We start from the raw sequence: 14,662 nt of genomic DNA on the forward strand, positions 1-14,662 counted from the left end.
AAACAAAACCATAAATAGAAAGCTTACGAGTATGGCAGATAGAGACAACGAACTTTTGGGAGAACAGGGAGATCGTTTCCACTTCTCCAGTCCTGGAGTAACTTCCTCCAGGATGTGGAAAAGTCTGGAAAAGGCAGCTTGGGAAATTAACATTTATGCAGAAGCCAGTCCACCATTTCACACACAAATGAGATAATTACAATCCCTCATCCACCACAGGTGGGCGAATTTCATTTCCCAGTTTGGGAGACGAGCTTTACCCTGAGAGGGGGGACTCGGCTCGTAGCTGCCGGCCACGGGTCGGGGCGACAGAGACTGAGGGGTTCCCGGGGTGGAAACCAATAGAAGCGAGCCGAGCTAGCCTGAGATAATGCGGCGAGGCTTCGAGGGTACCGGCTGTAAAATCACGCACGACAGGCTGAGAGGACTGAGGCAGAAGACTCGGGAACGAAGGCTGACAAGTTTAGGAAGCAGAACACGACGGCAGAATGGGGAGACGAGACGGGTGCAACAGGGCAGGGAGCGCAGTCAACGCAGCGCGGTCCCGACTGGCGGTGGTGCAGCCGCGCCTCCAGAGGGCCTGCGGGGCGTTGGGCGGGGCCCTTCCGGGTGCCGCCTCTCTGCCCGCCCAGAGGGCGGGACAGGCCTGGCAGTTACATAACAAACCTGTGCGAGCGGCTGGGGCGCTGGCGGCGGGGCGGGGCCTGGGCGGGGCCGGGGCGGGGCCAGACCGGAGCCAGACCTGCACCGGGGCAGGCAAGATGGCGGCCATGGAGGCCGAGACGGCACCGCTGACCCTAGAATCGCTGCCCACCGATCCTCTGCTCCTCATCTTGTCCTTCTTAGACTACCGGGACCTAATCAAGTAATGGGACGTCGCGTAGGGCTGGGGTGGGGACACGGAGGGAGGAGGCGGTGAGGCAGGAGGGAAGGAGGAGGAGGCCGCCGACAGAACGCGGACTCCCACGGAACAGAGGGTGACGCCAGGGCCGCTCTTATCCTGCAGAGCCCCCCGGGGACCCGGGCGAGACTGGGGCGGGAAGGGGCCCGCCCCGAGGTCTTCCTCCTATCCTGGACCCAGGCCTGAGGAGCGACGAGGGCCGTCTCCGCCAGGCCGCGGCGAGGCCCAGTTGCCAGGCAATGCTCCCCACGCCGTCCCGCAGCGCCCCGCGGACCCCCTCGGGTCCCCGCCTGGTCTGGCACAGCCTGGCGGCTGTGAAAAAGCCGCTGTCCATGCCGAGCACTTTTCTCTGGGGCCGGTGGCCCTGCAGAGGCAGGCGCCTGCGCTATGAGGTGGGCGGCGCGCCATAAGGAGACAGGTGGCCCCGACCCCCAAGGGGTGACACCCGTGCCTCGATCCCTGGCGAATTGTTTTCCTCTCGTTTTTCCTCCATAAGATTGGATGCTGATTTGTGTTTTGGGACTTAGGTACCCGAGACAGTCTTCTTTCCTGTACGCTTTGAGTTTCCCACCTGACAGGCACCTGTTCCCCAAATAAACACTGGTTGCTGAAAAAAAGGTGGCTAAATGCTTAATTCTTCAGAACTTGGGGGTTCCCTGGGATGGGGGAGGAGATGGCACTGCCTCCCCCAGCCCTCGGGTGTCACGATTGTTTACATCTTGTCAGGTGGTGACATGGCTGAGTTTCGTGTCCTACCGTGTATACTTGGAGAGGAGACAAATCGCCCTCAGGATGGGTGGGCAAGATCCGTGTTGTTAGTGCTGCCGCTGACCACTGGAGTGCAGGCATCGGTGCTTGTGCCTTGTGTTGGTGGGGTCTTGTTAGGATTGCACACTTTTTGGAGTTGCAGATAGCTTTGGTTGGCGTAGTGGAGCGGTGACAGAGCTGGAGCTCTTGGCCGCTTCTTGCAGTGTGTGCTTGCACTTGTCTTTCTGAACAAGTCCTCTTCCTCAGGTTCGGACTCAGAGAAGGAAGAGTGTTCTTCGGGAAAGGCTGCTCTGGCACCACCTGTTTTCATCTGAAATATTCTGCTGCTGTTGCCTCGCTATTTAGATGCTCCCGATGTCCCCTCTACTTTTGATTGCTGCTAGAGGGGTTTTCCCAAGACAAATCTAGCTGCCATTCTTCAAAACAGAACACTCCCTTATTTACAGACTGTAACCTCAACTTCTGGGGCATTGAAGGCCTTTACCACCTGGCTTATTATCTAAGGCTTTTCATGCCTTATTTCTCCTCCACTATCTTATTTGCACAGTTCACTCTGACCAGATCAGACCTCTGCCAGCATACCACACTCCTGTGCCATTTTTGTTGTGTGACTTAAGTTCCTAACCTTTTCTGGAATGCCTTGGTCTCCTTCTGTCAAATTGGCAAGATAGAACCCCCTGTTTACCTTCTTCCTTTTATTTATTTATTTAAAGATTTATTTATTTGAAAGAGAGAGCGAGATCGATCCATTCTGTGGTTCACTCCCACGTGGGTGCCGGGGCCCAGGCACTTGGGCCATTTCCCGCTGCTTCCTCAGGCACATTAGCAGGGAGGGGTATGGAAAATGTAGCAGCCAGGACTCGAACCAGTGTTCATGTGGGATGCCTAACCCTCTGCAGGACGATGCTGGCCCCCTGCATTCTTCGTTTCTCCACAGTATTTCTTTGCCAGGCCAGATAGATGTGCATTTCTCAAATTTTCAAGGTTTTTTTTTTTTTTTTTTTTTTTAATTTTAGTGACTACTGTCTGTCAGGCTGTTAAATGGGGGGATGGGGAAGGGAACACAATAGTGAACAAGAGAGAGGTCCCTCGGTGGGCTTCCAGTGTAGGGGGCAGGATGGAAAGACAAGTAAGCGCAGACTTAAGAAGAGGTGCTGAAGGAAATAAATAGGTTTCTGCGTGAGAGAGTGGGGGGAGAACTGTCACTCCACGGCGGAAGGAGCTGCCATACGTGAAATACAGCACAGTGCAGCCCAGGTGGAGGGAACAATGTTCGGAGGCGCATGAGGTCGTGCGACAGGACCGTTCACCAGCATTGCCTGTTGGAGGAGCTAGAAGGCTGGTGCTGCCTAGGTAGGGAGTGACTCAGAGATGAGGCTGGTGAGATCCTGCAGGCCCTGGTGAGCCAAGGTGGGGAAAGCAGATTTTATTTGGAATGCTTTAGGTAGTAATCACATTTTTTTTTAAACAGAAGGGACATGATCCTTCTGTAAATGTCTGTGGAAATAAATTCAATTGAATACCATGAATTTTATTAAAAAAAAAAAAAGTCCAGTGTACTACAGTTTCTTTCTTGTGTCACACAGCCAAACTTTGGCAAGTCTAGCTCACTGCTAAGCTCTGGTGGTTTTGTTGTGTTTTTGCTGAACTGGGTTGGGTTGGATTAGAGCAGTCCTTGGGACATCATGTGGCATCATTTGCATGGTTTAAGATTGCACGATACTTTCTGTGTTCCATGGTGATTCATTGTCTACTGCTTTTCACCTTTACTGCGCATCAGAAGTACCTGTGGCACTTTTTGAACATGTAGATGCCTGACACATGGATCTCACTCCTAACCAACTGAATCGGTGTCCAGAAGAGTGGTTTTCAATCCTGGTGTGCATCCAAATCACCGTTGATGCTTATTCTGAATTCTTTCATGTTGTTTAACCGCTAGGGCGGTGCAGGGAAAGGAATCAAGAAAAAACTGGAGGGATTCTTCTGTTTATAAAAGTTAGTTCGGCCGGCGCCGCAGCTCAATAGGCTAATCCTCCTCCTGCGGCGCTGGCATACTGGGTTCTAGTCCCAGTCGGGGCACCGGATTCTGTCCCGGTTGCCCCTCTTCCAGGCCAGCTCTCTGCTGTGGCCAGGGAGTGCAGTGGAGGATGGCCCAGGTGCTTGGGCCCTGCACCCCATGGGAGACCAGGAGAAGCACCTGGCTCCTGGCTTCGGATCAGCGTGATGCACCGCGGCGGCCATTGGAGGGTGAATCAACGGCAAAGGAAGACCTTTCTCTCTCTCTCTCTCACTCTCTCACTGTCCACTCTGCCTGTCAAAAAAGGAAGAAGAAAAAAACAAGTTAGTTCGGGCATCTCCTGAGGGCAACAGAAAAGAATGAGGATGATATTTCAGCAAAATCTGGAATCAAGGGCTAGTCTGTTTACCACACATTGGTTTTCAACACGGCCTTGACAAACCCTGTTTAAGATCCCATTTATTGATTAGCTGATGACCAAGTGAAATTCTGAAATTTCTGTAACTGTGATTTCTCTTCTGAAAAGACAGAAATCCATTTTTGTAATCTGGGGTTCATCCTTCTTTTGCAAATTATCTGTAGAGACGTTTATAAGATTGAAGCACTGTTGTGGTTAGAAATCTGAATAGTAAGAGAATTCTTTGCTTCTGACGCTACATGTGTTCGGGTAGTCGGTACTTGTATGGGTGCGAATATGGAATCAGAACTGTTATAACGTAGACCCCTTTTAGAGGTAGACTCTTTAATAGTTGCTTCAATGAGTAAATGTTTTTGGCTGTAGTATTAATTTTTTTCCTGTAAGAAAAAAACTAGAACATAACAAAGGGTCTGTGTAGAGACAATTTCCAGTAATAAGTAAAGTTTCCTTTGAAACTACTTAGTAACTACTTCTTATAAATCTTGAGAAAAGAAGCAAAAACAACCAAAAACCACTTTGTTTAAATTGAATAACATTTCTGTATGTAGACATGATTACTGTCCTGTCAGTAAGTGCAGGAAAGCTGCCTGACCAGAGATGAACTCCAGTGGCGTATGTTTTATAGATTTTCCTATGAAAATTATAATTGTAGAAGCTTCAGAGTTTATTTGGGAACTAAAATAATTAAGATTTCAATACTCACTAGCTAACACAATGAACAGGTTTAGAAAATATTGTTTTGTAACTATTAGGGTAGTATGTGGAAAACAAGCAAAAGGAATAAAGCAAAACTTAATGAATAATTTGGCTTTCATTTTTAAATTGTTTTTCTGTTTTCCTTTATGCTAACCGTGCATCTGGTTACTACCAGTTGTTGCTATGTCAGTCGAAGACTAAGCCAGCTCTCAAGTCATGATCCACTGTGGAGAAGACACTGCAAAAAATACTGGCTGATATCTGAGTGAGTATGCAGGACAATGTATTCTTGCTTGAAAGTTGGCCCGTGGCTCCTGTTACGATTCTCCTCCCTAACCCTTTTCTCCAGCGTTGCCTTTGATAGTTCTTTTTGTATCTGCCAGTAAGTGTTGATGTTCTCCAAGGTTCTGTCCCTAACATTCCGCACTTCTTCCTCCATGAACTCCCCTGCATGCTTTGTTGTAGTTTCTAGCAAGCACCTCTATGGTCCTAACTCCCAAATCTGAATCTCATTACTTGGCATCCCCACTGGACTCTGGGCTTTGTTTGCACAGCTGTTTGCTGGACATTTCTGGTGGCTGTCCATGTGAGTTACTGGATCCGGTCAGGGTTAGCAAGCTGAACAAAATGGAGGTGCAGATGACAGAGGTGGAGTTGGGAAAGGAGAGGTGGGAATACTAATGACTCTTTGAGGGGCACAAGGCAGTGACTCAAGTTGGTGAAGTAGGAGAGGTGCATGTGTACAAACAGAGCTATCACACATTGAGAGGAGGAAGAACAGGGAAGGGAGAAATTTATTATTATTTCTCTGTCCTCGTCTTTCACTTCGGTGTTTTATTGTTGTTAAAATAATAAATCAAGAATGAGAGGTATGAATATTTAAAATTATAGAGACAATTTCCAATAATAAAGTTTATTTTGAGGGCTTGGGCTTAGAATAGAGGACTAACTTTTCACTATAAATTCTTTGGTGCTTTTGGTTTTGATAATATGCATATATTTATACTAATAAAAAGATGCTCCATCCCTAAGGAAGAAACCACTCTGAATTGCTCTTGTCCGCCCTTCCCAGGTCTGTCCTTCTGCATTTGTAGTCTTCACAGCAGCACCATCTTCTCTGATGCTCAAGCCAGAGTTAGAAATCATCCTTGGGGCCGGCCCTGTGGCGCAGCGGGTTAACATCCTGGCCTGAAACGCTGGCATCCCATATGGCGCCGGTTCAAGACCTGGATGCTCCACTTCCGATCCAGCTTTCTGCTATGGCCTGGGAAAGCAGTAGAAGATGGCCTAAGTCCTTGGGCCCCTGTACCCACGTGGGAGACCCGGAAGAAGCTCCTGGCTCCTGGCTTCGGATCAGTGCAGCTCCGGCCATTGTGGCCATCTGGGGAGTGAACCAGCGGATGGAAGATCTCTCCTTCCCTCCTCCCTCCTTCCCTCCTCCCTCCTTCCCTCCTCCCTCCTTCCCTCCTCCCTCCTTCCCTCCTCCCTCCTTCCCTCCTCCCTCCTCCCCTCCTCCCTCCTCCCTCTTCCCCTCCTCCCTCCTCCCTCCTCCCTCTTCCCTCCTCCCTCTTCCCCTCCTCCCTCCTCCCTCCTCCCTCTTCCCCTCCTTCTCTCTCTGTGTAACTCTGCCTTTCAAATAAAATAAATAAATCTTAAAAAAAATTTATTTGAAAGGCAGAGTTAAAAAGAGAGGGAGAGGCAGAGAGGGAGAGAGAGAGAGATCTTTCATCTGCTGGTCTACTCCCCAAATGGCTGCAATGGCCAAGGCTGGGCCAGGCTGGAGACAGGAGCCAGGATTTTCTTTGGAGTCTCCCATGTGGATACAGGGGCCCAGCATTTGGGCCATCTTCTGCTTTCTCAGGTACATTTGCAGGGAGATGGATCGTAAGTGGAGCAACTAGGACTCAAACCAGTGTCCATACAGGGTACTGTTGTCGCGGGTGGTAACTTAACCTGCTATACCACAATGCTGGCTCCCCAGTATATTTCTTAAAACTATTTATTTATTTATTTATTTGACAGGTAAAGTTATAGACAGAGAGAGAGAGAGAGAGAGAGAGAGAGAGAAAGGTCTTCCTTCCATTGGTTCACCCCCCCAAATGGCCGCTATGGCTGACGCTGCACCAATCTGAAACCAGGAGCCAGGTGCTTCTTCCTGGTCTTCCATGTGGGTGCAGAGGCCCAAGGACTTGGGCCATCCTCCACTGCCCTCCCGGGCCACAGCAGAGAGCTGGACTGGAAGAGGAGCAGCCGGGACTAGAACCCGGCACCCATATGGGATGCTGGCGCTGCAGGCGAAGGATTAACCAAGTGAGCCATGGCGCCGGCCCCGAAACTATTCTTTACATCTAGTAGTAACTATAGTCTGAGTTCAGTTCTTCTTCTTCTTCATCATCATCTCCTCTCTCTCTCTCTCTTCCTCTCTCTCTCTCTTGAAGATTTATTTATTTGAAAGGCAGAATGGCAGGGAGAGAAGAAGAGAGAGAGGGAGAGAAAGGTCTTCCATTCACTGGTTCGCTCCCCAAATGGCTGTAATGGCTTGGGCTGGGCCAGTCCAAAGCCAGGAGCCTAGGTCTCCAGTGTGAGTGGCAGGGGTCCAAGTGCTTGGGCCATCTTCCAGTGCTTCCCTGGGTGCATTAACAGGGAGCTGGATTGGAAGCAGAGCAGCTGGGACTCCAGCTGGTGCTCTGGTACAAGAGACTGGTGTTGCAGGTGATTGCTTAACTCAAGGTGCCACAACACTGGCTCTGATTCAGTTCTTTTAACTTCCTCATAAAATGTTTCTGTGGGCGTGAACATTTGGCTTAGTGGTTAAAACACACCAAGACCCCACATCAGAGGGCCTGTATTCAGTTCCTGACTCCTAATTCCAGCTTCCTGCTAATGTGGACCCTGGGAGGCAGCAGGGATTCAAGGAGTTGAGTTCCTGCCACCCACATAGGAAACCTAGATTGCGTTTCCAGTTTCAATCAGGTCAGGCATTTGGGGAGTACATCAGTGGAGGTCATTGGTGATGCTTTATTCTCTAAGGATAAAGCCCTAGTGCATTAGTATAATTAGTACATTATCTTAAAGCCCTCTGTCCACTGCCGCATCAGACTATCAGCCTGATGATATCAATGTAGTTATGTAAGCATGATTTATTATATGATTCAATTCTAAGTATTCTCTAACATGGAGCAACTGTATGTACCTTTAAAAAATTTATAATTTCTGGGGCTGGTGCTGTGGCACAGCGGGTTAACACCCTGGCCTGAAGCGCTGGCATCCCATATGGGCGCCAGTTCTAGTCCCGGCTGCTCCTCTTCTGATTCAGCTCTCTACTATGGCCTGGGATGGCAGGGGAAGATGGTCCGAGTCCTTGGGCCCTTGCACCCATGTGGGATACCTGGAGGAAGCTCCTGGCTCCTGGCTTCGGATCGGCGCAGCTCTGGCCGTTGAGGCCAACTGGGGAGTGAACCATTGGATGGAAGACCTCTCTCTCTCTCTCTCTCTCTCTCTCTGCCTCTCCTCTCTCTCTGTGTAACTCTGACTTTCAAGTAAATAAATAAATCTTTGAAAAAATTATAATTACCATGTATTAAAATTCATAGCACACATACTATTCACATTTTTTAAAATTTATTTTATTTATTTGAAAGGCAGAATGACAGAGAGACGGAAAGACAGAGAAAAAGAGATCTTCCATCGACTGGTTTACTCTCCAAATGGCCACAATGGGCAGAGCTGGGCCAGGCCAGGAATTCTATCCACTTTCCCAGGCACGTTAGCAGGGAGCTGGATTGGAAGCAGAGCAGCTGAGATTCAAACCAGCATTCCAGGATGCCAAGTCACAGGTGGTGACTTAATCTGCTGAGCCACAATGCTGGCCCATTATTCACATATTTCATTTAAGGTTTATAAGACTTAGAAAAGTGTTAAGTGGAAAGTCAGAAAATAAGTGACTCATGATCCCACCATGCCTGCAGTAATTCCTGTTAGCATTTTTGATGTATATGTCATGTTTGCTATCTAATCTTCATTTGCAGCTAAAATAAACCACAAATCCTCAATAAAGTTTGTTGACAAGGATCTAAAACATATGCTAATGTCATTTCAAAAGATTTTTAACTCTCTTTTTTAAAATCTATTTAGGGAAGAAAAAACACAGAAGAATCAGTGTTGGAAGTCTCTCTTCATAGACACTTACTCTGACGTGGGAAGATACATTGACCACTATGCTGCTATTAAAAAGGCCTGGGATGATCTCAAGAAATATCTGGAGCCAAGGTGTCCTCGGATGGTTTTATCTCTGAAAGGTACTGGGAATTCAGGGTCTCCCTTCTCCATTTTAGTTACTTTTTAGGTCAGTTTAAATAAATAGAAATAGGTTAATAGAAGTAGGTTTAAATTAAAGAAATAGGTTAGTTTCAGTAACTTTGAATCCCTGTTACCAATGCAGCTGTGCTAATGCAACCTTGTCTATAAATCACCCTTCGCATTTGGCCAAGGACGTAGAACACCAGTGTTGCCGAAAAGACCTTCGCTCTTGCTCAGCCTTGACACCCCTCTGAGGTTATTTCTGAGAAGGAAAATTTGAGCTCTTTTTGTTCTTATATTTGTATTATATAGAGAAACTAGTAATACTCTGACTGCTTGGCAGTCATTGTGGTGGTTTATTTTAAATATTTGTTTTTTTTAATTGAAAACCAGTGTTCTTTCCTATTTTTAGTATAGCTATGTGTTTCACAGTCTAATATTTGGAAAAAACCTGAGTCTGAGAGCAGCATAAGAAAACAAGAAAGCAAGCCTATCATTTTGACATTTAGAAAGCAGCAAAACTGAGGTTTGGACTGAGAGCTGTTTGCTACCAGTATCTATGTGCCTTCTACTGTGCTCTTATTGTGTACTTTTGGCAAGAAATATTAGCAAGCGATTTCCCTTCATTTGACTTGTTAATTAATGCCTATGAAAATGTGTAGACAGATTGCAGATATGTTACTGCTTTTCCACTTTACCCTCCACTGAAAGGAATTCTATGTGTGTTTTGGTTTTGCTCTGCAAAAATTGAAATCGCTTATTCTCAAATGTTTTCCTCCCTCTAGAACTAAGATCTCTTTTGAAACAACACTCCTTTTACTTTTGTATTTCCACTGTAATTTCCCACACAAGTATTACTTTTATACAGACCCTGATGGCATGACCAGGTGCTTAAAACTTGAATTACTAGTAGGAAGCAGAAAGAATGGTTTTGGCAGAGATAGGAGAGAGAGTTTTGAAGGAAAATAGTCTTGCCTAATATTTTTTAAAGCTTATTTTCTTAGAAGAAAATATTATTCATTTGTTATGTGAGGTTAAATATTTCAAGAGGAAGGTAATTCTGAAAATAGGTATTTGGTGATGATAAGTAAAATAGGTAAGTGCTTAAAATAGCTATTATGAACCACAAAAGTAGGCACTAAGCTAAGTATTTTGTATTGCACCATTTAGTTTGCAAGCGTTCTCTAAGAGATAGGTAATTACTATTCTTATTTTATAGGTGTACTTTTTTTTTTTTTTTTTTTTTTTTTTTTTTTTGACAGGCAGAGTGGACAGTGAGAGAGAGAGAGACAGAGAGAAAGGTCTTCCTTTGCCGTTGGTTCACCCTCCAATGGCCGCCGCGGCCGGCGCGCTGCGGCTGGCGCACTGCGCTGATCCGATGGCAGGAGTCAGGAGCCAGGTGCTTTTCCTGGTCTCCCATGGGGTGCAGGGCCCAAGCACCTGGGCCATCCTCCACTGCACTCCCTGGCCACAGCAGAGAGCTGGCCTGGAAGAGGGGCAACCGGGACAGAATCCGGCGCCCCGACCGGGACTAGAACTCGGTGTGCCGGCGCCACTAGGCGGAGGATTAGCCTAGTGAGCCGTGGCACCGGCCCGGTGTACTTTTTTTTTAAGATTTATTTCATTTATTTGAAAGGCAGAGTTACAGAGAGAGATAGATGGAGAGAAAGAGAAATATCTTCCATCTGCTGGGTCACTCCCCAAGTGGCTGTGTTGGTCAGGGCTAGGTCAGGTGTTAGCCAGGAGCCTGGAACTCCATCCATGTCTCCCTTGTGGGTGGCAGGGATCCAAGTACTTGTGCCATCCTCTGCTGCCTTCCCAGGGAGCTGGATTGGAAGCAGAGCAGCAGCCAGGACTTGAATTGGTGCTTCAAACTTGGATACCAGGATCACAGGCGGGGACTTAACCCGCTACACCATGATGCCAGATCAAGGTGTACTACTTAGTGCATAAAAAGCTGAGTTATTTATGTTCACAACGCAAAAGGCAGAGCCAGGATTTGAACATAGGACCAACTCCAGAGCTACAGTTTTAGCACTGGTTGAAGTGAGATATGACCTATTCTCTTTTCATCTTGAATATCCTAGATTTCTGTAAGAACTAGTCCAATATTAGGACACTGAAGAGATGAGGATGGTTCTCCTTGTAGGCACCAAATTACTAAGAAAGGAAGAAACTAAGGCTACACAGCAGCCTCTTCCTTTTGTTCCTTCCCTTTTGGTATTCCCCGGCTCCTTCACTGTTGTGGCCCAGCAGTTGTAGGTGATGTTGTCAGAGAAGTCCTCAACAGCTGCTGATTTACTGCCAGTGCCCATTCTCTGGGGCTTGCTCTGAGTTGGAACAGAGGAAAGGCTCTTGACTGTAGTGTGGAGTTCAAGGGACTCCAGGCTTATGAATTTTACAACTGAGTCAGGACCCCAGCTGTTCACCTCAGGTACACAGCCTCTGATGCAGTTTCAATATTATAGGTCTAACAGTTGGATATAGGCATTAGCCTTGGAGAATTTTTTATGGAGTGTCTTGAAATTATGGTATGTTATTGTTCCTGTAATGTGTCATCAAGTTTCATATTTAACTTCTGTGTTGGCTTGGGATGTTAGAGTTGGAAGGGACCAGAGAGATCTTTTAGACCAGTGGTTGGTCAGCTTTTTTTGGATAGACCAAATAGTAAGTATTTTAGACTTTTTGGTTCCCATGGTCTCTATCACAGCTATTCAACCATGCTGTTGTTTTGGCAAAGTGGCTACAGACAATCCATAAACACATGAGTGTGGCTGTGTCCCAAAAGAACATTATTTACACAGGTGGCAGGCCAGGGTTTGACCTATGAACTGTCATTTGCTGCTCCCTGATTTATACTAGCACTGTCATTTAACAGGTGAAAAAACATGGCCAGAGAGTTCAAGTGACTTGTGCAAGGCCCCATAATTAGCAAATGACAGAGACAGAACTCTAATCTAGCCTTCTTGGCTTCCAATAACCAATTACTGCTTCTTCTATGAGTAGACTAATGGAGAAGGAAAATGAATGAATGTTTATTGATTACCAATATACTTTATTAAGCACTGAAGTCTACTTAATCCTCACTGTACCTCTTTCAAGTAGGTGATATTATCCTCCTCTTGCAAATGAGGAAGGAAACAAGATTAAAGAAGTTGAAATAACTCAACAGAGATCACACAGACAATAACTGGTAGAGCCAAGATTTGAACCATGGTCTGTCCAGCTCCCAGATTGCATAGTAGGCTGTTACTTTTAACCTTAATTTTACTGTATTTTAAGCATATATTTCCTTCTGCTTGTCTCTCTTTTTTAAAGATGTGTTTATTATTTATTTATTTGAAAGAGTTACACATGGAAAATTAGAAACAGAGAGATCTTTCATCTGCTGATTCACTCCCCAAATGGCCACACTGATCAGGGCTGGGCCAGGCCTAAGCCAGGAGCTTCTTCCAGGACTCCCACATGGGTGCAGGGGCCCCAAGTACTTGGAGCCATCCTCCACTGGTTTTCCAGGCACATTAGCAGGGAGCTGGATTGGAAGTGGAGCAGCCGGCACTGGAACAGCTGTCCCATAAGGGATGCAGGCACTGCAGCCCTCAGCTTAATCAGCTGTGCCACAACACTACCCTTCTCTCCTTTTTTTTTTTTAATTTTTTTCTTTATCTCTTTTTTCTTTTTTTTAATTGTTTTTTGTTTGTTTTTTTACCAGCAGATGAAAGATCTCTTTTTCCCTCTCTGTCTCTCTCTCTCTCTCTCCCCCTCTCCCCTGTAGCTCTGCCTTTCAAATAAACAAAATAAATCCTTTAGAAAAAAACAATTAAGAAATCATTCCTTACCCCCTTCCTCCCCCACCTTCACTCTCCCTCCCTTCCCGTTCTCCTTCCCTTCCTCCCTCCTTCCCTTCCTTCTTTCCTTCCTCTTCGTCTCTTTTTACCCTGTTGTTTTTCTTATTCCTTTTATGTTTTTTTCTATTTCTCTTCTTCAAGAAATTCTTGATTTTTTAATTTTACACGTTAAATATGTAACACATAGCACATAACATAGAAAATACTAGTTTCTTTTGTTATCTAACATACTGGTTCAGGAAGTGATTTGGCTTGATTCCTTTTGTATTAAACTTTTTGTTTTAAATTAACATTTTATTTTGGAGTAATTTTAGATTTATAGGTCAGGTGCACAGATAGTCCTAGAGAGTTCTGTATACCCCTCACCTGGTTTCAGGTCCTTCCTAATGCATCCCACCATGGGACATTTATCAAAACTGAAGGTCTTCAGTGCTTCATTACTGTTGTTAACAAAATCACAGACTTATTTGGATTCACCAGGTTTTCCATTAATGTCCTTTGCCTGTTCCAGCGTCCAGTTCAGAATACCATACTGCATTTAGTTGTCCTGTCCCCTTAATGGACTCCAGTCTGTGACACTTTCTTAGTCTTCCCTTGGCTTTCCTGAGTTTGATCATTTTGTGAAGTATTCATCAGGTATTTTGTAGAAAATCCCTAAAATTGGCCTTGTCTGATGTTTTACTTATGCTTAGACTGGCGTTAGACTATGCTTTGAAAGGTTAGTGCAGAGATAAAGTGCCCCTCTCAGCACATTACCTGGAGGGTACATGACTTCACTAGTGGCGTAAACTGACACACAGAAATGTGCCCCGCACAAGTGCACATCCATGGAATTATCACACGTGAACACCCTCGTTGTAGCATCCTCCAGATGTAGAGTAGAAGCACCTTCATATCTCTGCTCTCCTTCACAGAAGCAGCCACTATCCTGATTGCTGATGCCACCTTTATACAAATTGTGTGATTAAGTATGGATTTTATATGAATTATCTCTATTTTGTTTGTGAGAGTCAGCTGTTTTGTATGTAGCAGTGGTTTCAGTTTGGTTGCAATTTAGTATTCCATTATATGAGTAGACTGAAATGTATATATCTGTTCTACTGTTGATGGGTATTTGGGTTATTTCCAGTTCTGACTATTACAGATAATGCTGTAAATTTTTATGTACATTTTTTAATGTACATCTGAGCGTATTTCTGTCAGATAAGTATATAGGATTAGGTTTTTTGGGTTATAGGTATTACTTATATTAAATTTCAAAAGATATTGTTAATTTTCCAAAGTAGCTCTTCTAGTTTACATTCTCAACAGCTCTTTAGTGTCATCATTCTTTTTTTATTTCTGGAGGGTATTACTGATGGTTGTAATTTACATTGCCCTGAGCTGTAGAATGATGACAGTTCTGCTTCTAGCTTTCCAATCCTTACATAGATCACGTGTGTCTTTTTCTGGCTTTGCTTTACCTTCTGCAGCCCTCACTACAGTGTTCGATGAAATGACGGCAATGGGCAGTCTTGTCTTTCTGACTGCAGAGAGAAATCTTCAGTGTTTTAGCTTTCTATGTGAAGTTAGCTGTAGATGTTCTTAATCAGATTGAAGAAAGTCCCTTCTGATTCCAGTTTGTGAAGAGGGTTTTCTGTTTTGAATGGAAAATTGGAGTTTTATCAAATGCCTCGTCTGCCTTATGACCATCATATGGTTTTTCTCCTTCATTC

General features: G+C 45.5%; 1 protein-coding gene across 5 annotated transcripts in view; it reads left to right on the forward strand.

Annotated features, from left to right (window-relative positions):
• Positions 1 to 675: 675 nt before the first annotated feature.
• Positions 676 to 14,662, forward strand: part of FBXO3 (F-box protein 3) — a 39,301-nt gene continuing 25,314 nt past the window's right edge. For 4 of the 5 annotated variants that reach the window (XR_011387675.1, XR_007911568.2, XM_051825912.2 and 1 more), the window contains exons 1-3: positions 683 to 865; positions 4,976 to 5,065; positions 8,935 to 9,098. Coding sequence is in view for 3 of the 5 variants with exons in the window: in XM_051825912.2 (XP_051681872.1) it covers positions 762 to 865; positions 4,976 to 5,065; positions 8,935 to 9,098 (358 nt within the window). In the remaining 2 variants the exon portion in view is untranslated. Of the gene's footprint in view, positions 866 to 4,975; positions 5,066 to 8,934; positions 9,099 to 14,662 lie in introns of all 5 variants that reach the window. The other variant, XM_051825908.2, reaches the window with a different exon arrangement.

This window comes from Oryctolagus cuniculus, chromosome 1, assembly GCF_964237555.1.
Source record: "Oryctolagus cuniculus chromosome 1, mOryCun1.1, whole genome shotgun sequence".
Taxonomy (NCBI): Eukaryota; Metazoa; Chordata; class Mammalia; order Lagomorpha; family Leporidae; genus Oryctolagus; species Oryctolagus cuniculus.